Genomic DNA, 27,496 nt, shown 5'->3' with positions numbered 1-27,496 from the left:
ATCTTGATAGCCACCGCACCCTGCCGTATATTACCTATCAACCACGATTCTAGATTTTTCCATATTTCATGATATTAAGAAAGATTAACATTTTGTATTAGCCGGCTAAATTCTAGCACCAACTAGTATTATCCGCAATACAGGCGTGCCTCATTTGGCAAGCAGCAGGTCCAGTCGCAGACTCCGCCGCGGAACCGGTCCGACCAGATTATACACAGGCCGCGCAAAATAATGACCACAACTCACCAGAGAAACAAGCAACATTCGCTTTTGTTGGGAAGAGTTAAAGTTTATGTTGTACGGCGACCAGGTGACTCCCAAACTTTACATTTAATTGTTGTTTTAGTGTGGTCGCACATGTTACTAGTGCCCTAAAATGATGAATTCTTCCTTGATTCACTTTCCGCTACCATCGTTCATATATAAAACTAGTCGGTATAAACTTTTTAAGATTATTTTACTTTTGTTTACCTTAGTAAAGTACTTCATTCAATAAAAGAAAGTGAAAAGTGACTATTTAATTTAAGAATCGAGACTTGTAGTTGGGAAAGTAAAATAAAACACCCAGATTCGCACATAAAGAGAAAGTGTGTCCAAACGTAGTGAGCGTATTTAGAGATGTACGGGCTCATACATTAAAGTTCGCAAATACTCCTTTACTTTACTACATTATTATACTTGCCATTACTTTAGTTAGTAGCATGAATGAACCATATGTTAAAGTCTAAAAGTCGACATCTTGAATATTTACGGGTATATCATTACCGTAAATGTTGACAAATCTCGGCACAAACAACATCGGGTCCGTAAATTTCAACACGTTCCCACATGAATATAATTTGGTACAAATCGAAACTACCTAGTCTACTACTATAAGCTTGTCAGAGAGGCCCAGAGAAATACGCACACGGCTTGAGGTCTGATGGATGGGAAGCGCTCAAGCAATTAGATGGCGATGGTGCAATTATAGTTGATTCGGAACTCGCACTCCGCTAAATATCGCTCTGAAACTCGCGATCGTAGTCTTGCATACAATGTCACAGTACATGGAACGATATTACTGTAGATCTACAATCTTGAACATTTCTAACTATATTACTGTCACCGTTTGTTACTTTCGATGTAAGCTTACTTACGTAAGCTTATTTTTTCGTGAGAAAGTTCCGCATTTTCTATTTTAGAAACAAATGTGTATGTTGATGTGAAGTTTTGATAAAGTTATGTCCCAAAGGTAACTGGTACATTATAAGTTGGTACTTCACACGTTAATTGGTTTGTTTTCGTTATTGGTAAGGTTATTCATTGCCAGGTCTGAAAGAGAAACGATCACTATTGTGTAACCTTGAAGCTTGATTTCTCATAAATTGCTTTAGATACGCTTCACCGGGAATGAGTGAATCGCTTTTATAGGGACACTTGTGATATATCGAACAATTAACTTGTTCAAGCCGAGGGTAGCAACTCTATAAAACTTTTTATTTAGTTAATTTTACATCAACCAGGAATAGATAATTGTTTTGTTGACTGTGGTAGTTCTAACATTATATGCATACAATTTCACATATGGTATCATAATACTTTTTCACATAGTCATTTGCTTATTTTTATGTAGTCATTAAATCGTTGTAGATCATTAATTGCCACGACCTAACTGAATGTGTTTGCTTTTGGCGTTCAGCCTTATACCCATAAGATTGCACAAGGTATTTCAAAAGATAACGGAATTCACACTTCAAGAACGACTTGCATTAAACCGTTAGTTCAGGAGCTGAATGTGAGACAAGTTAACAAGGTAGGTTAATGCTGACTTACATATCTTCGGATTTATCTTGGACTTCCACAGTGTCGTCATCTCAGAAGATAGATCGTGTTTCTCTCTCAGTAAGACTACACTGTTCCATTTGCGGTTTAATCTATGACATCCTAGCAAAGATACATATCAAATTAATAAAGTATCTAATATTTATTTTTACAAACTAGCAATAAAACACTTAAAGAGTTGATTTATTAGTTGGCGGTAATGTCTATCGTAGACGCTGATGACGGTCGTAAAATAGGAACGTATAAGAGGCTAATCGTATGAAAAGTAGCTATAATGTGGTTATTGGTTCTGCGTGGTGATGGGATGCCTTCCGCGTTGTGAATTTCTCTCCACATGGCCGGCCCCGACGCGGAAGCGTGTTTGTCTTGTGTTGGAATTTCATCAACCAGAATATTTGTTTATGTTGCATTTAATAACGCAGTTGTAAATTACCCACGTCTACAGCCATTGTTATTGATATCTGCGTTGATGTGCTATGGGTTGCATTGTTTTCTTATGCTTCAAGAAGTTGTTACGTCGTGTACTATTTTCGCATCTGATTGTTGTAGCTGTTAATTCGCACACCGATGTTTCATCTATGTAGTTATTTTCCAATAAACAGATGTTAACAAAGTTTTCCACATCGACCATTGCGTTTTTAGCTTACAGTATGCTAATGCACCTAATTAATGTGATCGTTTTGTTTTGGTTTCAGGTGAGTAACCGTTACGTAAGCCGCACACGCAACTCTCCAGTGGGTAAAGTTTCACTTGCTTATCGCAATCCGCGCATTATCAATGGAAATTCGTTATGCATGTTTTATGTTTTTTGACTTGGAAACTAACAATATCACTAACATTTGTTTTTATGCCTCGTTCATACTTATTACTTTTTAATTTGTCATGTAAGTAACTCAATAGGCAATTTATTTCAAGTTACGCTTTAATTTGGAGACCTCAATGGTCCAACTGCTTGCCCTATGGGCGTTGATGATGAGGTTCTATTGCCGGCAGGACCAATTTGGGAAATAATCTTTTGTAAATTGTTGCTTGTCTGGCTGTTCTGGGTGGTGCCTTTCAGCGAATTCTGTTGCATCTGGTACTCGTAGTACAGGGCACGACCAGGTAATCGGTGTCATTAACCATTGCCAGACATCGTTTTGTACATAAAAATTTAAAAAAATAAGTAATAAATTTAACATATTCCAATTGTACTCTTATCGTTATACAGTCTTGTTTCAACTACATCAATCTTAGTCGTAAATAGTCCATTGTATTTTTAAACTTTCCAATATTAAAAACTGTCCACGCATTAAAAAATGTAATTTTGTTTAGAGAAACTCGTAACGACTTGACGTTAATTAGTTTTTTGTGATATTCATAAAAAGTAGTAAGACTAGGGCTGTGACGAGACAGCAAAATTTTCAAAGAACTCCTTTTACATACCTTGCGATCGATACAAGCGACCTTTTAACAAGATGGGGTTATCGATCGATCAAAATCATAGTTTCGAAGCAGAGGGCCGACTTGCATCCGTTACTTGTGTTTACACAGCCATTAGCCTCTGGCATTAGATCGATTTCCTGTTGCTTCACTTTGCTGCGCCCCTGTTCCGTGCTTATTTGTATATTTATAAATACTTATTCAATACTTACCGTTAACATTTATAAAATAACATTACTTTTAGTTCTCGTTTGATTCTAAATTTTTTAATCATGACACCGATTCTCAATCAAAGTTAGCTTTGAGAAAAAATCTCCTAGTCTAGAATTAGATAAAGGAATTATATTATGTTTATTTATCCGTGTAAACAAATTAATATAAAGAACTTTTAACGGAGTAATGATATTTGTGTTACATAAATTATTTTACATGCAATGGTTACATTTAAAAGTTCACATGGCATTAAGCATGAGGCCTTTCTTCATACGCTATGTGGTAATTTGTTAAAGGCATACGACCGGTACTCTGTCTTGGCTGATCTGTGTTGCAACACCATGCTATTTCATCTTCATTGTAAAGACACCGGTTTAGAACGCGGATATATGTAATTTGACGAATTCCTTTAGGATCAAGGTACTTCAAATCATGCTTTGCGATAAACTCAAGGACTATTTATGGACATGTGTCCAACATACGTGTTTACGTGTCAGTTGCGGATCACTAGTATTCACGTCTATTTAGACCATAGAGATATTATCTTTATCAATGATTACCGTTCTCTGGTTGATTTTATTCGTGACTTATGCCAATGCAATTTATATACTAAGAAATGAAATATGGTATCTATTACACATGACTATTAAGTATTAATTATCATATAAAGACTTGAAAGGAGAATTATATTGTAATTGAATATAATTATACTATGTCGTCGGATTTGATTTCAAATGTAATCCAAAATCGTTGACTCCGTTAGAAGGCTAATAAGTTTAGAAAACTAATTTGCCCATTTTCGAAAAGTTCATTGTATTCTTTACATCATTCTCTGCCTAATTCTATTTTCTTCTGTACCAAATAGACTTTATAAAGATCTTAAATAACAGACTGGTTTTTATGATGAAGGAGTTGATGATATATGACATATTTAATTCTTAGTACATTTACAATAAAAAAGGTTAAATACAGGTACAGTTTCGTGGACATTCGCTGCGGACAATTATCAGACTTATACGTTTTAAATTTGTAAGACATGCTAAAAATTAGTTTTTTATTTTGATAACCGTAGGAACATAAATACAGAGTGTTTTTTTAAAGATAGTATAGAAGAAAAACGAAACCATCGACGATACAAGGATACTTCGTCTTAGGGTCGTATTCCAGAACTCTACTCAATGCTGAAGGCAGGACTTGAGTATGATTTCAAGCACTGGAAATACGACCCTAATGGCAAAGACTTGAGTATGGTTTCTAGTGCTTTAAATCATACTCAAATCCTGACTAGAGCATTGAGTAGAGTTCTGGAATACGATCCTTAGTCTTTTTTGTGAAATCAATCTTAGCATAGTCAATTTTTTGGTCAAGCGTGAGTTGTCCATAAAAAATTCTTAGTGCTGAACAACTTAGTTTTATTTAAGGATCATTTCATTGTATGGGATGAAAAAATCGGGACAGCAGAAGTTGAGCAAATTTCATAAAATGTTTTTCATACAAAATTAATTAAATTAGCTATTTTTTTTAATGCTCATACACTCAGCTTCTTATAAGAATGATTTCATTGTATCGGATGTAAAAAATTGAGACAGCGGAAGTTGGTCATTTAAAAGAAAATCAATTTGTATCTTCTGTGGTTTCGAATTTCCCCATACTGTCCCATTAAAAAAAAACACTGTATATTGCAAGTAAAAGAACAGTAATAGCAAGTAATATATAAACTATAAAATGACAGGTACAAACGACACTGGAACAGGTTATAATTTTTTGAATTCGCAAATTTTTAATCGCGACCGATTGAAAATGTATATCCATCTAAATATACGTTATAAAATAATTTCAGTTTCATTAATAAAACCTTAAAGTTGGAGAAAAAAAGATATGAATTTTTAAAAATACTTAAAAAGGTATTCTAAATATTTGTTTTTGAACGTAACACGACTTATATGACATTTCATTTTGGTTCTCGTTTTCACTTGCACGTTTTTCAACGTTGAGATAATTAAGAACGGAAGTTACAATAATTGTAGCACCGATAAGCAATGATCTTTTATACATAATTCTTCCTTAATTTGAACTTGACTTTCAACTTCAAAATTGTTCGACAATTCGAGAATAAATTGTCTTAAAGCGTAAACGAGACTTTAAATAATGCCAATAATCTAAGTTGTGCTTCGTTAAAAAGTAAATGCTAACAACGCGATAATTTTTTTTTGACGTTTTTAAAAAATCTTATCGTTTTTGTACCATTTTTATCTCATTTGTCTGTCGTAATGAATCTACGTATTACTTTTAATATGTACCCAACTATACATACAGTTTTAAATCAGTTGTCCTATTAGTTTGACATAAAATATGCGTAACGTTGACCTTTTAGTTTTTGTATGTGGGCTTTCCAATTATTATTAAAGTATATTTCTATATCTTAAGTTGCCCAATATACGCTTTCTAATGTGTTGGTAATAAGTTTATTCTTTTTTTTTAAGTTGTATTTTAAGTAGTGTAGGTTGAACCAAATATTGATCTAAATTCTTGTTTTTACCATTTCAGCTGGAACAATATAGAATGGTTTAGCAAGGCCGTTTATGTTGTACAAAAAAAAAAACACTTTAAAATGCACTACCTAGAAGTTTTTCAATTCTTTATTCGACTTCACTGTTATATATATAACATATTTCGTGTTAGGGACTTGTCGAGCTTCGTATACTTATGGGAATATAATTATGTTTTATGATCAGTAGCGAAAGTGTGGGGTGTGTGCGACCGCGACCGCTGGCCGGACCTCCTTGCAAGTAGGTGATGTGTTGCGCTCCACTCGTTTCGCCTCTTCCGCGCGTAGTTGACTCGCTTTCATGGAATTTCTCATATTTACGGTCCTCGCATACGTGATCGTACATGGCCAGATTTACTATTACTTGTTTGTCACGCTTTGTTTGGTGTAATTTTTCTGATTAAAACAGAAATCTCCGTAGTTTTCGCGATGTATTTGTATGTATTAACGACGCTGACACTGCAGTGAAAGGTTCATGCCCGGCCAAAGCGAAATACAACGAATACGGTCCCGATAGTAAAATCGATAAAACTTCGTGATGCTTATGACTTCACGTTGGTTATTAGTTTTAATGGTCATGGCACTCGATGTTGTAGCTATCATTTTTATTGTTGACGATTATTGTGTTACTCGGTATGTACAAATCGCGAATTGATATGGCATTATGTTTATATACCTTAAAATAAATTGAAAAAAAGTAATATAAAATAAAAAATAAAGTGGGGTCTGGTAAAAATAAAACATGTTTCCGTCACCCGCGCAATAATAAACAATGGCCAATAAGCAGCGAATTTGTACGGGTAGTGGGAATTCCTCGTAAGGTTATGATTGTGCGCGATGCGCGTGAGAATATTTCTTCAAATGTTGCTTTGCGCGCAACTTGTGCGTTTGTTCGCACAGCTGCTAACGAGATTTCGTTTCAAGGTTCCGCCGTGAAAGGAACCGTTCAGATCACAGACAGAAAATTAACTTAGTATTCTAGGCACATATTCCTGACGCTTACCTATAACATTGTAAGTTTTAAATATCACGAATGAAATATATATGAGTGAAGATATAAATGCTTTCGTTTTTCTATAAAACTGCGTCATGTATTTATAAATGAATGCGTCACCTGTTACCACTAACAGTGCTTTGATTTCGTGATTCAACCGTCTGAATGAACGGCTCGTGCACCGGTGCAGAGCGCCGGGCGATGCGTGCACGTTGTACTTAGAAAATATCTCTATTCAACAACGCGACCAGTAACCAACCGCACCTCTTTCATTCACGTTGATGTTATTTTACCAAGGTTCATGCACAGGGGCTGATTCTATAAAGCTTGTGTCGGACACTTTTGTGTCCAGTAAAAAAAAACACTTGTAATACCCATAACAAACATAAGGAAAATCGTCACATTCAAATGCCTTTGTAGGCACGTAAGAATGAATCAAAAGAACCGGACAAAATGATTCATTGAATAATAAATAACATTCGCTTTCGTCATTCCTCTTGATTGACCCCAATGTGTATTGAAAAGTAACCACCAGTAGTGCATTAGTGGATATCTGTGAAGGGATTGCTATAACATTATAGCAATTTAGAGGCACGCTTTGTTTGTTGACGAACTTCGTGGTCGCGTGCCGGTTCCCCGGTTAAAATGATGACATGCACTGCGTTCGAGGGCCCCCTCGCGATGCCATATGTTGTTGTCGACCTCGTGATATTTTTAGGGTGGAAGTGAAACATCAGTTACCGTCTTCAGGTACAAATAGAGTAGATAATTATTACAAAAAGCCTATTGTTTTCTTTCTCTCATTTTCCAATTAGTTATATTCTGATTTTATATATAACGATGAAAGATTACCTAACATTCCGTGTGTAGTCTATGACAGGTGCTGCTCTTTAAATAAATACGTAGAGTAGTTTTTAAACTAAACTGTTTACATGTATCTGTCAGTGGCGGGGTTCGGGCAACTTGCCGGTACACATTTAGTCCACAACTTCTGTTCGTTGGGTTAACGTACTTTTACACAGTAATGATTTGGTTTTCCGGGTTGTGTCGATGGCCCTCTTGCTGACAGGGTATGCAGTTTTCATTTATGAAGTCTCACCTTTTGTTGCAGAGTATAAATAAGCTAAATTAGCTTACCCTACTACAAACAGAACATTAACATGAAAGCTTGCCTTATATCGCGGTTTTATCATTACGAGCACTGGTGCGTTAACATTTACTCTAGCAGAGCTAAAAGTTTTATTCATATTGAAATTTTGTTTCCTGGGAACTTTAGCTTTACTAGAAGAGACCTGGTAATATATCGTGTGAGAAGGTTTGCATTTTGTAAATTCATAGTTGCCTTTCTATATTCGTCGATACGATCTAATTTGCGATTTTGATTGTTCATTTATTACCATGGCTCTTGAAATACCTAACGTTTTTGCCAGTTCAGTCATCTCAAGGCACCGCTCACGAAACCAAAATAGCTGGCTGAGAGAATTTTCGGCAAATGTTGACGTCAGTCGGTGGCCATTTGGACAATGTTAAATGTTTTCTGAATCCCCTTCTCAAGATATGAATCATCATTGTATAAACACCAGGCTAAGAGAGAAATAAACAAAAAAACACATGGTGAACATGTAAAAAATTTTGCTTCACAAAATTCATCAAAAAAAAAATCATTTATTTTTCTACGCATGTTATTGCGTAAAAATACTTATAATTTAAATTGCATTAATAAGTAGCAAAAATGAAATTATTGTTGCATGGTATACCTGTGACACTAGGATCACAAAGGGGGTGGACGAATGGGTTTAATATTGCGGGTCTTCAGAAGTGACACGATATGGCTCGATAGACGCTACACCTGCGGTCGCTAGACCCCTCTGACCGGTCCCGCGTCCGCTCGACTGTGAAATTATGCGCATCTGCTCTTCACAACCTTTGCTACTAATTCATATCTTTTTATTGTCTTCCTTAACCTTTACCGGCTGCCAATGTTAACTATCACCTTGTATTTACATACATTATATATACATTACATACATAGTTTCACGGATTTTAAGAACACGTCACGTATCTGTGACGCATATTCATTTCGATAACAGTGGCGCTTCTCTCTACAGAAGTTCTTGTTAAATAAATGGTAACGCTTATGATAATAATAATAATAACAATAACGCACATACTCAACATAACCCCGCACTAAGGAAACCCTGTATCGCGAGTGCCATGGACACACACATAGACAACCACAAATTACACCCAAACTCCGAGAGAAATAAATGTAGGCTATACAAATATTTTTCTGAATCGGACCTGGGACCTCTGCGTGGCAGTCCGGCATGGTAGCCGTTCGGCCACTGAGGCAGTAAGTAAACATTTCATTGCCAATTGCTAAACTTTTGTGGTTGATTACATTCGATAAGTTGTTGTTTTACTTAGAATAGTGTATTTTGCGAACAGAGGTCGTGGTTGATCGACTTGGTAATGTAGCTCGGTTCACATCCAGTCAAGAACAGTGAGCTCTTGTGAATGCGGCCAGGCGCCAGTCAGTCGGCCCGGCCAGCCGCATCGACCACCACTCGACCAGCCCAGCCCAATAACTAATATTAGCGCTTATATTATGTATTTGTAACATTCCTCAGCCGCAAGACACGCAACATTAATGGAAACGTAAAACTCTTACTCGTAGAATGTAGGTGAAATCAATCTACGTTCCACGCTCTACCTCGTTATAATACCAAGGTTGACTTTGTATCGTTAAAATACATAAATGAATTTTTTTTGGGTTCCTTCTTGTGCTTGTTCCTTTTTAATTTCGAATTGTACTGACTGTCGTCAACACGTGGTGTTTACTAAAACCTCCAAAAATCTCATCATTGATTTTTAACTTGAAAATACTTCTAAGAATTGTAGTGATACCACACATGAAATCTGGCGCCATGCCATTTTCATCTTTTATGCGTTCCTAGAAAACTCCGATGATTCCTGAAACAAAACTAGTAATTAACGCAGTCCTACCATAACACTTTTCTCGTTATATTTTCCTGTCACGTTTGTGGACGTGTCACACTCCATACTTTTCACATCTGCGCCGTAACAGACACTCTAGCTGCTTAGGTCTATGCACATCCTATGCGACTGGGAATTCCTTTGAATTCTGTTGCCTAGTTTTTTCCTGAAATAATTTCCCTATTAATAACTTTATTACTATTTTACATAGCGGAGTTTGCGATATTTCAATGTTTCTGTACTTTGACGTAAGAGACAATCTGTAATTTTCACACACTTTCATTAACAAGCGTCTAATTCTTCTATATTCTATTCTAATATACTTATCCTATAAGTACTCGATCTTCTAGTATCTTTGGCAAAGTGAGTATTCGTATCTGAACGGTTAGTTTGTCAGTCTTCTAATTGAATTTTGGTGCTGATTAGCGCGTTTTGTAAATTGTTGCTTCAGTTCTGGAATTGTTTCGGAGAAAGAAACTAATAGGTACAAGGCCACGTTCCGAAGCCCTACTGCTCGAAACCTTTCTTCTAAATGTCGCAGAACCCGCCGGTCCAACCTTGACCACCCGTGCCTCTATCTATCATGCACACGCCCTACACATTTTCGAAAAGGCCACCATTATTACACACTTGTGCCAGCCTACTCGTGGCCAAGTGTTCATGTAAAGGCAGGAGCATCAATCACGTCCCCACTAGCTGCTTGAGGCGCGGAACCTATGCGTGCCGACTCACTAGAATTGCCGCCGTGGTCATGGCGCCCTCTGTGATCCTGCAACGCTCTCTTCGAGTTCTAGTGGTCAGAAGCCACAAACCTCGATTCTTTGTCTCTATGACCACCTGCACCCACAGTACTCCACCTAAGCTCCTAATCCACTAATTTCTACTACTCCACACCTATGGGTACCATGTTCTTTTTTATACCATAATAACATATTTATTTTGTATGTTTTATCTATTTGTTTATTTACTCTTTTCAGTTTTGGAAAAGCACACAACGACACTGTTAAAGAAGGACTGAGGTGCTTCTTAACTGTGTCGTTACACGACGAAATTACTCTCAATGTGATGTTTTTAAGTTCAAGGTGGTTCACTTCGAAAACGATAAGACTTGAGTGATATTCTTAAGCCAAGTTTAGCTTCTTTTATGCTTTCCAGAAATGCGCTTGCATTCTTCCACGAGAAAGCGGAAACGCGTGTCTGAACAATAGCTTGAGGCTCGTGCTGCCTGAGCTACATTCTGCATACCTCAACACTATTGTATATTTCTAAGAACTGTCCGACAAATACCGAATGTACCTACAATGTACGTGACTATTACGGCAGGATTGGCGTCGGGTAAACAGTTTCCCAACTATCATACATTGCTTTCAAAATAAACGTTTCAACCAATAGCATTCAACTTTAGCAACGTGTTGATGCGGAGATGACGTAATCTCACATTAATTTCGAGCTTCATTCTCATAAGTGGTTGTAAGATTCAAAAGAATGATTGGAATGTTCCCGTGTAGGTAGGTAAGGTGGTGCCCCTTCCGAAGGGTAAACGTATCTTGGGGCTACTAATCCAATCACAGATCCCTTTCTTAGGGGTGATACTATTGACTATACGGGACGAGTCCGTGTTTATAAAGACATCAAAATGTGCGAGGATCATTTAAGACATTTCCATTGAACTTGAACTTCATACACATACACATGTATTGATTCCTCAATGTGCAAGTATCGTGAGCGATTACGATGTTTTATTATGAATTTAATAACAGGAAACAAGCCCTTTGTGCTTAACAATGAGCAATAGAGCGACAAAAAATTTTTTTAGTATCCAGGCCCGAGTACAATGAGCCCGCGTCGGGCTTCTTCGCTCTTCCCACGTACAGAATAGACATGCCTCGCAACTCGCAACAATACTGGCTTATTGTAGAAATAGAGTTATCTTCGTACTCATAACAATTGAAAGGCGTCTAAAAGACAAACCGTAGTGTCACTTGTACTAAGTGTTCTTTCTGGGTTATTAAGTTCGGAACAAAATGACGCGCTTTGTTGAGGACTTTAAAATGATGTAAGTGTAAAGTATATATAACACTTATTTATTGCATGTAGTGTGAAACAATATAGATTGTGAAAGGTTAAAAGTTACGAGAAAAAATAATTAAAAACGTATTCTGTACAACAATGCGTAGGTAAGTATTTTCTGTAAGGGGCGGGATGAACGTTGAACTGCAAATGCTGCTCTCGACGTTTAAGTACTTGCCAGCGGCGACGGGCTTTAACGAGGCGAGTTTTAAGCCTGCACTAGGCTAGACCGTCTGCCTGTTATTTAAAGCCGTTATATTAAAATCAACTTTAAGCCGCTTTGCCAACAAACTTGACAAAGTCACTGACTAATTAGACAGCTTTAACGTAGATACCCAGTCGGAATACAACGTATAAACTTCTTTTACATACGAATAGAGCAAAAGTATAAACAGTATGGTATTCACTCTATTCACGCCATGTAATATTTCTGCTCTTGTAATAAATATGACTCTAGAGTACCAGTTTTTAATCGACATAAAACCTATAACAAGAATTCTTAGTGACACTAAACCTAAATTCTCAGTGACATTATACTTTAAATTGAAAGTGCCATCTGGTATACGAGCGTTGCATTTATTGAGTGCTTGCGTTGATATTTACATAGATTCGTTTGTAATTTATTTACCGACTTGAAAAAAGGAGGAGGTTCTCAATTCTGCTGTATTTTTTATGTATGTGCGCGTACGCTCGTGCGTGCGTGCGTGCGTGCGTGAGTGCGTGCGTGCGTGCGTGCGTGCGTGCTTGTGTGTGTGTGTGTGTATTACGCGATTACTTTGACATTTGTGAACCGATTTCGATGATTCTTTTTTGTTGGAAAGCGGGCACTTCCGTAGTGGACCCATTCTAATTTGAAGTTATATTCCACCTCTAAAGATGGCAAATTCGGGAATCAATCAGTTTTATTGAATTCACCCACTTTCCGCTAACCGATTTCAATAAAACTTGGCACATACATATAATTCACAAAAAAAAACAGCGAAAATGGATAAGCAAACTTCTGAGGTAGGTTTTACAATAAAAAATTATATTTAAATGAAAAACCTTGAAATGCCTTTTGGATATGGCTGATGCTAGTGCATTGAGTATGTAAACTGGTCAATCTGGCAAACGATAACGGATTTAGCTAGATTTAGATTTATGATGCTATTTTGTAACTATGGCACAGTGTACTTATGGCGCTGCACATTCCAGTACTTCGCTTTCACAACCTTACATATCTGTAAACTTACTTATCCAAGCAATATTATCACGTTTTTCAAGTTATATGTTTATTATAATATTAATCTCCATAAAATGTTTAGCATAATTATAGTATACTCATATATTCTCTATTGTAAATGAATACGTCGTATTCTTTTATCCATCTTGATTTGTCATGATTCATGACGGATGTTCTTAATAATATCCAATTGTTGCCATTTCTAATTATGTAAGTTGCGACTATCTAATTTCTTATCATCTTTATTAATGAGCATTAATGTTGGGAAGTCTTGGTGTTACTTTCTATGTAAGCGAGAGTTGTTATCGCATAGTCGTCGCGATGGCCCTTATTTGAATGGTAAACACAACGAGACGTACCAGTAACCTGACGTCGTTAGCTAGTCACAGGAAACCAATGAGAACCTAAAGATATAGTCTTTTATAAATTGCTATGTTCATTTGTCAGTACTGTTGTGATTCCTTTCTTAAAATTTCATAATTAATTGTCCAGGTATTAGAGCAATAATTGACCACAGTAGTCCAAACCAGTCCTTTTATATTAAACTTCTAGTTCGAAACTTCAAAACGGGGTGAGACTTAGCATAGTAGTAATAGTAGCCAACAAGATTCGTTCTTTTAACCGAAACTCAAAGATGTTCCCTTCCCTTTTTTCTTTTTTTAAGTCTCACTCGTTCGGAATTTTTACTTTGAATCGGTAACAATTCAAAAGGTGAAATTAATTAATACATTTTGATCATAAATCTAATAATTGAAATTACATCTGTCTAAGGAATTTTATCAAATTAATGTAATTGGAGATTTTCTCATAGCGACGAAATGGAATTGCTGTTTTCTAAATTGATATATAACTCTCCAGTGTCTCTGTGTCACGCATAAGTAATAAACAGATTTTTAGAATTGCATTATGACAGTATAATGCTCATGTCATATCGCTAAAATGTGCTAAGAGCGAACAGAATGCGTAATAGACAAGAAAGTTTAGTAACTTAAGAATTTCGAACGTGCTAGGCGAATTTAATTTTTACTGAATGTCAGATGACTGAGCACGTCTGGCTTATACTTACGCAATTAATTTTCCAATAAGTAGTAATACATTTTGCAGAAATGTTCATATAATTGAGGCCACAGCGCAAAACACCAAAATCAAACCCAATTTAAAAAGTTTATTTGGCAAATTGGTCCTACCGCATCTAGGGCTCACTGTGCAAACCGCTAGGTCACCTACCCCGTCGTTTTGTTCGGATGTCTCTTCCGCTGCAACGGAATGAGATACATCTGTGTGTAGCTTCATACTGCCGTCTGTACATAATTATTTTATGTTTGTATGCCATTTTCATGTATAAAACAAAGGCAAGTATCCTCTTTCTCTGAGAAATAAAATAAATTAAATCGATGGATATTTTAATCTGGCCTGAGTTACGCAAAAAAATGTTTAATTTGTATAAATTAACTTTGATAGTTTTATGCTGGGCCTCGAAACTAAGACAACTAAGATAAAATGAAGATACTTATTTTTAAAACTGAAAATGTTGATTATGTTTGTATATTAATATCATATTAATTATAATATAATTCGACATTTTTTTTTGGTAACGGTGGGGAATCCTTTATGGATACCCCCGAGCCCGGGCGGCTCGGAGGTTATGTGGGAGTCCCGGCGTCCTGAAAAGGGCGCTGCTCCTGGGTCTACATGGACCCAGGGGTATACCCACTAATCCCCATCGGTTTGCCTCTCGCCGGGCTTGTGCCGGCGCCGTGGGATCATCTCTACTTCACCACGACGCCGCCCGGCCGCCCCGGCCACTATGCCGGGGCTCCCGCGCCTATGGAGGAGAGGATCGGTTTTCTCCGCCCCTCTCCCCAGACGATTGAGGCCGTGCAATGCGAACAGGGGGCCCTAGTCCCTGTCCGCTGGTCTCAGTGGGGAAGGAGTTGAGCGGCAAATTGCCGCCGCCTCCTTCCCGCCCGTCTGCGCCGGAGCGGGGGTGCGTCAGGCGCGTCCTCGCGCTCCCGCTCCGCCGCCTCCTTTTGCGTCATCACTTCCACGCAAAAGGAGGCCACCGCGTCCCAGGACCTCTCGTCCCGCAGCATGGCCGCGACTACGCTGGGCAGCGAGAGGTCCCTCCCTATTGTCGCCACCAGAGTGCGGCGCCGCTCGATCCACCGGCAACACACCTCGAGGGTGTGCTGCGCGGTGTCATCCACGGCGCCGCACTCGTGACACGACGGGGACGCCTCCCTCCTCGCCACCTTGTGCAGGTAGTGACCGAAGCAGCCGTGCCCGGTCAGGATCTGCACAAGGTGGTACGACAGTGGCCCGTGGGACCGGTGTACCCACTCAGTGAGGACAGGGCGGATCGCCCTTCATATAATAACCTAACCTAACCTTCTGTATAGAGGGCTAAACCAAGCAACCAAGATTTATTAGGAGATAAATATCAAAAGATGTACTGGTTATAAATGTCATCAATCGTTAAAAGAATAGAGGATCAAATATAATTTTGAATACCAAATATTAATTTAGTATGCTTAAACATAATAATGCCTAGTAACCTGGAATGCAGTTCATTTATAATTTATCCGTAGATTAACTATTATGGGTGGAACAATTACATACATACATATATATCAAGCATAAAAAAAATGTTTATTTAAAAAAGAGCATATTTGCAGTAGGTCAATTATTTATTTGAGATTTTAATCAAATAATATTATATCGCCAATGAACACTACGCTAATTTATTTTTTGGTCATATTCTGTTATTTTTGTAAACAACCATATTTATTTACTGATATTATGCTCCCCGATTTTTGTCAAAGAGAAATAAACAACAAATAAAATTGGAAAAAAAAACTAAATAAACGAACAACAAAAACATCGATGCTGTGCGCCATATGATCAAAACAGACAGGCATGTGACATACCATGATATTCGGGTATCTTTAAACATAGGCATGAGGCAAATACAACCAATACTACACAAACATTTAGGTGTGAAAAAGCTGCACTCTCGGTGGATTCACACAATTTGACTGAGGCTCAAAAAACGGATCGCGTCACTTAAGGTCGTATTCCAGAACTCTACTCAATACTCAAGTCAGGACTTGAGTATTGCAGTGAGCACTGAAAATCATACTCAAGTCCTTGCTTGCCATTAGGGTCGTATTTCCAGTGCTTGTGTTTCCAGTGCAATCCTGACTTGAGCATTGAGTAGAGTTCTAGAAAACGACCCTTAGTGCAATGCCATGCTTTCCATATTCAACGAAATGGCGTCAAATTTGTTGTGAGACCATAGTAACAGGTGACGAAACATGGATTTATAGTTACGATCCCAAAACAAATCAGCAATCGAGCGTATGGGTCTTTCGAGTTAAGCTGAAACCAACCAAAGTGGCGCGCGTACAAAGTGCCTCTAAGCGGATGATTGCTTCTTTTTTTAATAAAACTGGACACGTAGCTACTGATTCTTTGGAGAATCGTTGTACCGTGAATATTGATTGGTATACGACCATTTGTTTGCCGGAAGTTATTGACAAACTCCGTAAAAATAACCGTAAACGCCGTATCATCTTGCACCACGATAATGCCAGTTCTCAAACAGCCAGACAGATAAATGAATTTTTGAAGGTGAATGACGTTCACCTTATGAGCCGACCTGGCACCTTATGACTTTTATTTATTGCCAAAAACTAAGAACCAGTTACGCGGTCAACAATTTTCATCGCCTGTAGAGGCTGTCGAAGAGTATGAAAAATATGTTTTAGAGATTGTCCCGGAGGAGTGGCATGAATGTTTTCAAAATTGGTTCATTCGTATGAATATTTTGAGAATTAAAGAAATTTTGAGAGAGAGAAAAAACGCTAACGGAGAATATTTTGAGAAACAATAAATTCATTTCTGACCATTTATTTTATTTTTCTTATTCATTCCGGAAACTTATAGTGCGCGTAATTAAAAATTATCCTCTCTTGAACCACACAGTTACGTGACACGATGGTGGTCAAAGCTTAAATTGAGCATAATATATTGTCTATATTCAAATTCGAATCAAGGGTATATACACACGAGGGGCTTTATTTTATAGTAAAGATGAAAGTGAAATCGCTAGTACTGGGCGTCAACGTGCTATGCATTGATGCTTTGAAAGTGTCCATAAAGGAAAGTGTTGTATTGTGATTAAAGGTAAAGTGGCAATACGGTAGCCAACGTTGATTATGATTGTATCGCTCATGTACGTTGTGTGGTGGGAATAAACTTGAGAAATTAACACTTAAGTACGTCATTCGTTGTTTCTTGGATCTAGGATTGAATAATTATAATAGTTTAATTATTATACTATACAAACATTATCAACGGAAGGATGGATACATTGGTCATGGAAGGTCAGTCAGTAATGTACCTTTGGTAAACTTATTTTTATTTGTGTCTGTTTCTTGTCTGGGCCGAGGGGCACGTTGAGTCACGCAGGATGACGCAGGCGGGGGTTTAGCACCCCATTGCCCCGGCGGCGACACCCTGTGACGTCATGCCACCCGCCACTGACTCACTCCTACCGATTTAGAATTCGGTCGAAGAGTAAACACGGCGATCTTATGCTCGCAAATAATACGCTTTAGTTATACTAATTTTTTACATTTCTTCTTGTTCTCTAATTTATTAGAACGACGATGTCAATTTGTTAGATTATGTCCAAAGAATTTGCAAATATGTAACTATAATTCAAACAGTTGCACAAACAAACTCCTAAATTGTGGTATGTCTCAGCATACTCATTTTGAACGTTCCACCTACATTACAAAACGTGTTTTTCTAAATTACCGAACATTACTCGGACCGACGTGGTTAGATAAAAAAGACGTTTGTCTACTGCCATAGTTCATTTCACTGACGAAATATTGACCATTATCTACCGGCTTGCTTCGAATGCAAAATACAAAATAAGAGTATGAGTTTGATTCTTTTGAAAACGTCTTAAATGTATGAGTGTGTTTAGTGTGTTAGCGTTAGGAGACAATCATTTTATATGTTACGATATCTTACACGTAACATGACATTATAATTTTCATAAATTAATATGTAGGAAGTAACAAGTGACACGAATTTGTAATACTTATATATTCTGTTTAGTGATATTGGAAAGTTTAAGCTGGTCGTGGCCTGGCCGCGAGCCGGTTGGGTATTATCGACTATTAAATTATGTCACCTGTGGAAGTCTGTGTTGTGTAAGTACTTAAGTAGCAAGCAATTACATAAAGTGAGAGCAAAAGTTGTACGGACTCCGAAGGCCCCACCACAAGACTCCAGCACCACATCTGGGATTTGGAAAGTTTTAAGCCATGTGACAATTGTAACCGTGTATAATTTTACCCTTTTCATGTACCCGAAATTCTTTCCAATGTTTTACTCCCCTTGTCCAGTTCCTTACAAGAACTCTAATATTACCAATAGACCAACGCAAATATGACTTAACAGTCCTTCACACTGTTCGTCCTAAGTCGACATCCAACGTTTATACTTCTGAGCTATTAAGATGAGAATATGATCCTACTTAAGTCATGTTTACTTATTGCGCAGGAAAATTAGATCATTCTCGGTCGTAGATCGCAATTGTATTAGTAATTTAGTCGCAGCTACGATAGTGGATCGAGCACAAGATGGATTAACATAGTAGTACTATTCTTCCAAAACATTGTGTTATGGGGCCGTACTGTATATTAATAAAATAACATGGTCTTTATTGCCACATCCTTTTTGCCTACAAATATTCAAGACAATAGTCCACTACTCCATAATATACATAAACAAGTAATCGCTTTGCAGGTAAATACCTACAGAATTTGTATTATCTAATTATTTACTAATTTTAAAGATAAAATTTACTACTTCAATTCACCTGTCGATTGTCTCGATAACGCGGTGTTTGTGTCGCACAATACGTATTTATTGATTCTGTTACCGTAATCTTATCAATGCCAAGGCAGTGTGTTGTTTGTTAAAACAATGATGAGTAATGAGTCTTAATTACCCAAAGGCCAGTCAGGGCGTTCCACCGGCATGAGTCACTGATGAAATCGTTTACCTCCATTGAGTATAATATATATTCCGGTATGATTGAGCTTGTGACGCCGCTGCTGGCCGTGGGGTTGGCGCAGTCAAAACGCGACGGAAGTGATCATCACAATGCCAATTGGGTGCGAAAGGTTGCAGACAAAGACTTTAATTGCATGCTTGTTGTATGCAGATTGCAGACGGATTTATTCTTCCGCTCGTGTCGATGTACTCTCTCTTTAATACACGGTTCTTGTATGCTAGATTAATTTTTATTATGTTAAATTTATCTCAGTAGTTTATACATTTTTAGACCTATAGAAATTCTTTCAATATTTTTTTGTTATAAAACACGATACTCTGATTCTATTGTAACCAGAGTCTTATTGGCATTCAAGTGCGACATTCGGCGACTTACCTACATCACAAGGCCATTTGCAATACTTGCCCGTAATGTAATAAATATTCTGCAAGATCACCAACTTCACTATATAGTTATATTGCAATCTCTAGGTCACGGGGAAACTAAGCGGATTTGAATTTGAACAGCCGCATATATAATAATAAATAGTTACTAGATTAACGATGATTGTTTTTGTCGTCGACCTTTTGTTCAGAATTTCAGTAGTCATGTTCCAAAATGTCCGACAGAGAACACAGGCGGAGACTGAATAACAGCACTATGCTGAGGCTTCGTCCTTTTCATCAACTTAGTAATAGAAATCAGAGTAGCTCGTTGTTTAAAAGCACGTACATGTATCTTGTGATTTTATATATATGTGTATTATATATTAGTATATATTCTATTTATTTATTTATTTATTTATTTATTTATTTATTTATTTCTTGGGTTAGGTGATGGAATATCACGACGCCAATTAATTTTCTATTTTTAAATATGTATAAACACCACTCTACTAGCTAATGATAAACTACGATAACGGAATACACGGAGCGCTCGAAAGTGTTTCGGGCGTGTTTGACCAACATTGGACATAGAGTTTATCGCTAATGCTTGGTTATCGCTGTTGGCGACGTGTGACAATTATCGGAGATTGACGTGTCGGGCGTCACGGGTCGCGGTGTGTGCCGTAGAATGTCAACAAAGCACTGTCAGGTTCAGTGACATACTTGTCGTCTGCGCCGAATATCACACTACATGATACTACAGTCAAACTTCGCACTAAACTGTCAATTCCGAAGTAAGTGCGTTCAATATTCTGGAGTACATTAACCTAAAGAAATTTTTCTTAACTTCAAGTAATAAATATATTTAAATTTTGGTTTCTTTTTTATTTAATAGTAAATATTATTCACGACGTGTCCCGATAATATGTGATACATAATTTCGTCACGTATTGAATGTCAAAATGTTATTCAAAACAATTAGCCATGGTAACTGGGACCTGTAAGTACACGTGTTGGTACCCACGACATATATGCTTTGCATACTGATGGCAGTCCGAACCTGGCGTGTGCGCATTCCGTAGACAGGCGCCGCCCACCAACCGCTTTTTTCAACATCTAACGTTTTTACGGCGACGCCACCGCCTAGATAGGTTAAATTCGTACAGGCTCAGTATGTTACAGAAGATTCTGTAACAACTATATAACAATTTGTGTGTTAATTCGTTAATCGTTTTAAGTAAAGAATGCAGTTTTTTAATATTCATTCGCACTCAAGCTAATAGGCTTGGCGTAATGGTCCTAGGAATAGCTCCGGCTTTAATAATCCTTGAGGCTAATGCATGTTAAGTCGCTCGCACCCATGATATGTATGAAATTGTCACCGATCCAGTTCTCCCACAACCAGTCAGTACTCTCACATTACTGACGGCCGCTGTCATGTCTTGGGTTCTAACACCAACAGCCCGGTTACCGAACCGGACCGACTTATTATACCTCGAGATAGATGTATTAAACATTGTAATTTTTATGCTTTCTCTGCCTGGCCCACCACATTCGTAACTGTAAATTTCTACGATAAAGCACGATCGTTCCAAAATTCTAACCTCCAAAAACTTGCATGGGCTGGTTATCCAAAATTTCAAAGTGAAACTACAAAAGAAAGGTAGTTCAAATTTTTTTTAAATGAGGTGACACGCCTTGTAGGTTTATTTTATGTTAATTATTTAGAAGAGCAATATTTATAGAATAGCATGCGATCATCATGGTCAGTAAACGGTACCTACTCTGGCGATTTATACGGTAAAAACAACGATGTTTAGTCATGTCTCGGACTCGTATCAAGGCAGACACGAGTATAGTCTCCAATAATAGAGAGTATTACGTCTTAAATACCTTAACTGTTTTTATTACTTTATTACGCACGTTATTATTTATTTTTACGCTATATTCACGTCGTATAACAAAAACTCCATGTTCAATTATAATAAAAAAATATTGCAATAAGGCCAAGTCTAGTCGTGTAGTATTGACGAAACTTTCGCAAACTTTTGCGTTTGTTCCTGCTTGGCATGCTTTCATAACCTAAAGGTACATGTTGTATCGTTGTTCATACCCTTGCTCAATCTTATGTCCATAGTATCTGCTTTAAGTATTACCAATGAGCAATGAGGAGCTGCTGATGAAATCAGATTTTTAAATATTATTATTTCTAATAATTTAAATCCTTTTCAATATTAACTTTTGTCATTATTGCGTATTTAAATGTCAGTTAAGCGTAAGAGCGATCAGTAACCGCAATTAATAATATAATAATATTAGAATTGTCGTTGAACAAGTTCTATACTAATTCGAAATATTTTTATTATACAATACTTGAAATTGACAAATTGATTTAACACTACTACTCATTCGTAAGGCAGATTCCCTTGAGAAGAAGGAGTAAGTAACTTGTGAGAAATTTGTCATTTACAGCATTTATTTAAAATTGTCATAGGTGGTAACAACTTGTAAGAGCTTTTTGTAGCAGAAGAGCTCTTTGTCAAAGAGTTCGTCTAGGTAAGTAATGCCACCTTATCTATTTCTGCCGCCATGCATTACTGTCAGCATTACTGTGTTCCGGTTTTGGTGGGTAAGGGTTCTGGTGAAATTAGAGGTATATGGGACTTGTCAACTTATGTCTCAGGGTGACGGGCGCTGTGGCAGTGCCCCTCAGATCTTTGTGACTTAAAGCTCTGAGTGGCAATGCAACTTATAGACATGCGCGTCACTTGATATTATAAAAAAAAGAAAAGAGCTAAACGAATTATTTCCCTTAATTTTTAGCATTTAGGTGCTATTTTATACAAAAGGTTATTTACTATCGTTAGAGAAATAATCTTTTGTATAAAATTTTTATTTCACGATAATTTCAAACCTTGTGAATAGCTAATTTTGAGTATCATCATGAGCCCTTTTAATAAAACATTGCTCTTTAATTCAGTCAATTATTTATTTCTCTTTTTTTTTTAATTTAAACCTGAAGTTTATGGGCTGTCTCGACTAAAAATATTCCATCGTCATTGTCCGTACTAATATAGCACAGCGAGCAGCTGCTTATATTGTGTTGCAGTGTACGGGCACACGAAGCCACGCAACGTATTTAATTAATGCCATTAGTTGTTATTACATAGCTTGTTATTTGGTCTTCCGCACAGAAATGTTTTAGTCAATTAAGTAACACCAGCTCGCTTATTGTCTACGGACATAACATTTTATTCCAAACCATAGAAGCATTTGGTTATTGCACTTTGATAATATTAACATTATGTATTAGATGAAAGATTAAGATCAGTCAAAGATGATTTGGTTAAAATCTTTGGGGCGTGTGCTGTGGTGTCGTTGCACTCAGAACACCTTCGCCTCGAGTCAAGGGCGGCGCCGATGTTCGCTTGCGCTGAGACGGGAGCGGCGTCGCGTGCGCATCTCTGCACGCAAGCGCTGTTCCCGCCGCCGATCAGTTCGGTGGGAGTGGGAAAAGTCTGCTCATTCGTTTCGCGCCCTATTTACCTCATTAAAATGTTAATCTATTCATCAGTAATCTTCCTAATTGATTGCTATCAATATCGTTACTTAAGACGTTGACTTGGATGTGCTAGCGTAATGGTTTGATCTATCGCCTCTTAAGCAGAGGCCGTAGGTTCGAAACCTCTTGAGTTTTCGGCATTTATGTGCGAAATTTAATTTAAAATTTACCATGAGCTTTTTCGGTGAAGGGAAACATCGTGATAAAACCTGCACGTCGAAGAAGGTTCACAACCCTCGGAAAACGTTTGAAGTCCCCAACCCCCATTGGATCATCATGGCGGACTATGGCCTAAACCCTCCCTTTAGAGGAGACCCGTGCCCAGCAGTGGGACGTATAGGTTGATGATGATAATGTTTCCACGAAGGTGTGGTAGTGAGATTTAATGCAGGATTTTTAACGGTTTATGTTACAATGGAGAATCGGTGCACATTAGAGTGAAACGTGACGCTTAAAATTAAGATCTCAAAATACTATTTGTGTGTGTGTGTATGTGTGCATATGCATGAGTTATCGGCTCTGGCGCACAATTTCCCGCCTGGGATGACCTCGTATCGCTACTCGTTTCCTCTGTCTTCGATGACTACATTATAATGCGTATATCAGTTATAGTAATAATAGCACGTACATAATAGTTATAGCTAACATTAAAGTATACATTTAATTAGATTCTAACAGTTACTTTTGTTTGTCCACAGGATCAATATGATAACTTAGCGGCTCACACACAGAAAGGAATTGAATTTCTAGACAAATATGGAAACTTCGTTAAGGAAAGATGTCAAATAGAATTAGAGTATGCAGGAAAACTTAGGTAAGTATAACATCTGTCTCATTCCGTATATACGCAATAGTTCATAATGTGAGTTGATATAAACTTAATTAAATACATCAACAGCACGTTCGGCTTTACATTTCAGATCATTTCACTGATGTCAATTAATGTTTCACTAAGAACAGCCCAAAGTGTACAGCCGAGTGTGCTGTCGACTGTTAATGAGGGCTGTGTATGTACCCTTTTGCCTATAAAATACCTCGCGCAACAAACCCTAATGCTCAGGTACCTAGGGTTTTTTATGTCAGAAAAACAAAATTAAGAAAACCGTATTACTTCTACAACACTCACCATCAACGTTTAACATTCAGTTAGTATTTTTTTTAATGGATGTGTCTGGTTAGTGTTTATATGTTACGGAAATAAATTTTTCTTAATAATCGTTGGTAAAATGTGAGCTCTAAACCAGTTGCACCAGTTCGTGTTGCAAATTTACTTTTACTACTGCTGTTTACAAGTTTCTAATATGATTATATCAAATGATAAAGCTAATCTATGTGTTTTGTTATTACATCCTATCTGTAAACATATATCTACTATAGGATGTTATTAATCCGACTTCATTCAAACGGGGACCTGGTGACTGTAATACAGGCATTTTAATGCCTATCTCAGGCCCCAGTCTCTCGCAAATACGGTTTAATGTTGAAACTCACTAATCAGTAAGCATTTATACAATTTATCTTGTTTGTTGAGAGAAAATAAATAATAATAATAATTATTATTATTCGAAATGTACTTTCAGTCCATAGTAAGACAAGTATTTGTTTGTTTTATATTTATAGTTACTCCATACAAACATAGCTCCGCGGCCTGTATGTGTGCCCGACGAACGCACGCATTCACATAATCTCGCGATGAACTCGCATTGGATAACATTGGGCGTCCCATCGTGCATTTCATTATTATGTGAATGTGTGCGTCGGTACATGCCGCGCGGCGGTTGCGCACACTTACAAGCAGCGCTGTTACTTTGTACGGAGTTACCATACTTCTCTTATTTTACTATGCCTCTGTTCTCGATCTTTATAAACAGATGACCCCGAAAAGACGGCGATATTATCTGGGGATTATTATATTGATCTATATTTTTGTATCGAGTAATAAATCCGAAACCGAGACAAAAAAATCAACTGTTCAGTACAGTTGATTGTTTTTGTCTCGGTGTCGGATAATCACAGATGTTTGTGTTGAGTTTTTTAGTGATCACTCCATAATAACCGTCATAAGACTAATATTCTCATGAAATAAAATAAAATTCGCATTTCTCCATACATACGTAGGGCGCACTGTAAGTTTCCGGAATGAATAAGAAAAAAATACTGGAAATGGTCAGAAATGAATTTATTGTTTCTCAAAATATTCTCCGTTAGCGTTAATGTACTTTTTCATACAAATGAACCAATTTTGAAAACATTTATGCCACTCCTCCGGGACATTCTCTGAAACATATTTTTCATACTCTTCGACAGCCTCTTCAGGTCTTAGAGCATTCAAGTGATGAAAATCGTGGACCGCGTAATGGTTCTTAATTATTGGAAATAAATAAAAGTCACAAGGTGCCAGGTCGGGACTGTACGCGGGTTGGCTCATAAGGTCAACGTTGTTCACCATCAAAAATTCATTTGTCTGTCTGGCCGTGTGAGAACTGGAATTATCGTGGTGCAAGATACGGCGTTTACGGTTATTTTTACGGAGTTTGTCAATAACTTCCGGCAAACAAATGGTCGTGTACCAATCAATATTCACGTTACAACAATTCTCCAAAGCAACAGTAGCTACGTGTCCAATTTTATTAAAAAAAGAAGCAATCATCCGCTTAGAGGCACTTTGCACGCGCGCCACTTTGGTTGGTTTCGGCTCATCTCGAAAGACCCATACGCTCGATTGCTGATTTGTTTTGGGATCATAACTATAAATCCATGTATCGTCACCTGTTACCATGGTCTCACACCAAATTTGACGCCCCTTCGTTGAATCTGGTAAGCATGGCATTGCACCAAGTGATGCGATCCGTTTTTTGAGCCTCAGTCAAATTGTGTGAATCCACCGAGAGTGTAGCTTTTTCACACCTAAATGTTTGTGTAGTATTGATAGTATTTGACTCATGCCTGTGCCTAAAGATGCCCGAATCTCATGGTTTGTCACATGCCTGTCTGTTTTGATCATCGCACAGCATCGATGTTTTTGATGTTCACAGCAGTGGACGGTCGACCATCACGAAATTCGTCACTGAGATTCACACGACCACGTTTGAATTCTGCAAACCAGCTATAAATAGTCGTCTTGCATGGTGCTTCATCGCCAAAAGCAGTTTGAGCTGTTGAATTACACTTAGGGTCGTATTCTAGAACTCTACTCAATACTCAAGTCAGGACTTGAGTATTGCAGTGAGCACTGAAAATCATACTCAAGTCATTCAGTCAAGCCATTAGGGTCGTATTTCCAGTGAAATCATACTCAAGTCTGCTCAAATCCTGACTTGAGCATTGATTAGAGTTCTAGAATACGACCCTAAGTGTCGTAGAAAATCATACTACGAAAATTTTCACGAGTTAAATCCATGGTGATGTAAACAGCCAATTTGTAACATGACCCCACAATGTAAAAATAAGTGACAGTCAGATGAAACAAACTGTATTCTACAGCCAAAGAGTTCCATTTTCAAATGTTGTAATTACTTTTTAAATATTTATGTAAGTGGCCAGATCCGGAAACTTTTAGTGCGCCCTATATGTTATTATTTTTTATTATTTATACAATTTTACAATCTTGCATATCAAGTTTGTAGGCTTCGTGATTGCTACGCATTGATTAAAAAAAAAAATATTTGCGTGAATTAGATCGCAAAAAAATTCATTTCTAGGAAACGAAACTATTTTTCCGGGTTTAAATCGCGTATATTGGTTTTTTCAAACAAACCGACGTTTCGGGCCCTTTATAGGTCCCATGGTCACGGTTGACTGAGGTGGTACAGTCTTCAACCAGTTATGTCTAATATTAATGCAAACCACCCTATTTTTTCACTGTAGTTACAATAGTTATTAATTAAATACTTTATTTTTAATTTTACAAAGAAAACATTGCAATTTACGCTACATTAAGTTTTACAAATTATTTTATTGAATGAATTTTTGTTAAGTTCAATTTATTATTAATTAATAACAGAAATTACAATATATAATAAATATAGAATATTAATTAGTACTGCAGTCTTATCTCTGTTTGGGATTTTTCATCAGAGGAAATACTGGATCCCAAACTGGTGGTACAGAGAAACCATCTTCCCTGTTGAAATTAGGGTGTTTTTTTAATTTCAATGGCCTCTCGCAGCATCCTGGGTAGATAACGGA

The 27,496-nt window shown here is 37.3% G+C and overlaps 1 protein-coding gene across 3 annotated transcripts in view; it reads left to right on the top strand.

Moving 5' to 3' along the window:
• Positions 1 to 27,496, top strand: part of LOC113232834 (formin-binding protein 1-like) — a 58,915-nt gene that overhangs the window by 9,452 nt on the left and 21,967 nt on the right. For all 3 annotated transcript variants that reach the window (XM_026467680.1, XM_026467679.1, XM_026467676.1), the window contains exon 2: positions 24,007 to 24,122. In XM_026467680.1, coding sequence (XP_026323465.1) covers positions 24,007 to 24,122 — 116 coding nt within the window. The remainder of the gene's footprint in view (positions 1 to 24,006; positions 24,123 to 27,496) is intronic.

The sequence above is a fragment of the Hyposmocoma kahamanoa genome, unplaced genomic scaffold, assembly GCF_003589595.1.
Source record: "Hyposmocoma kahamanoa isolate Upper Pololo Valley unplaced genomic scaffold, ASM358959v1 78, whole genome shotgun sequence".
In the NCBI taxonomy this organism is placed as follows: Eukaryota; Metazoa; Arthropoda; class Insecta; order Lepidoptera; family Cosmopterigidae; genus Hyposmocoma; species Hyposmocoma kahamanoa.
Note: the sequence above shows the minus strand (reverse complement) of the source record. Positions and strands in the feature narration are given on the sequence as shown.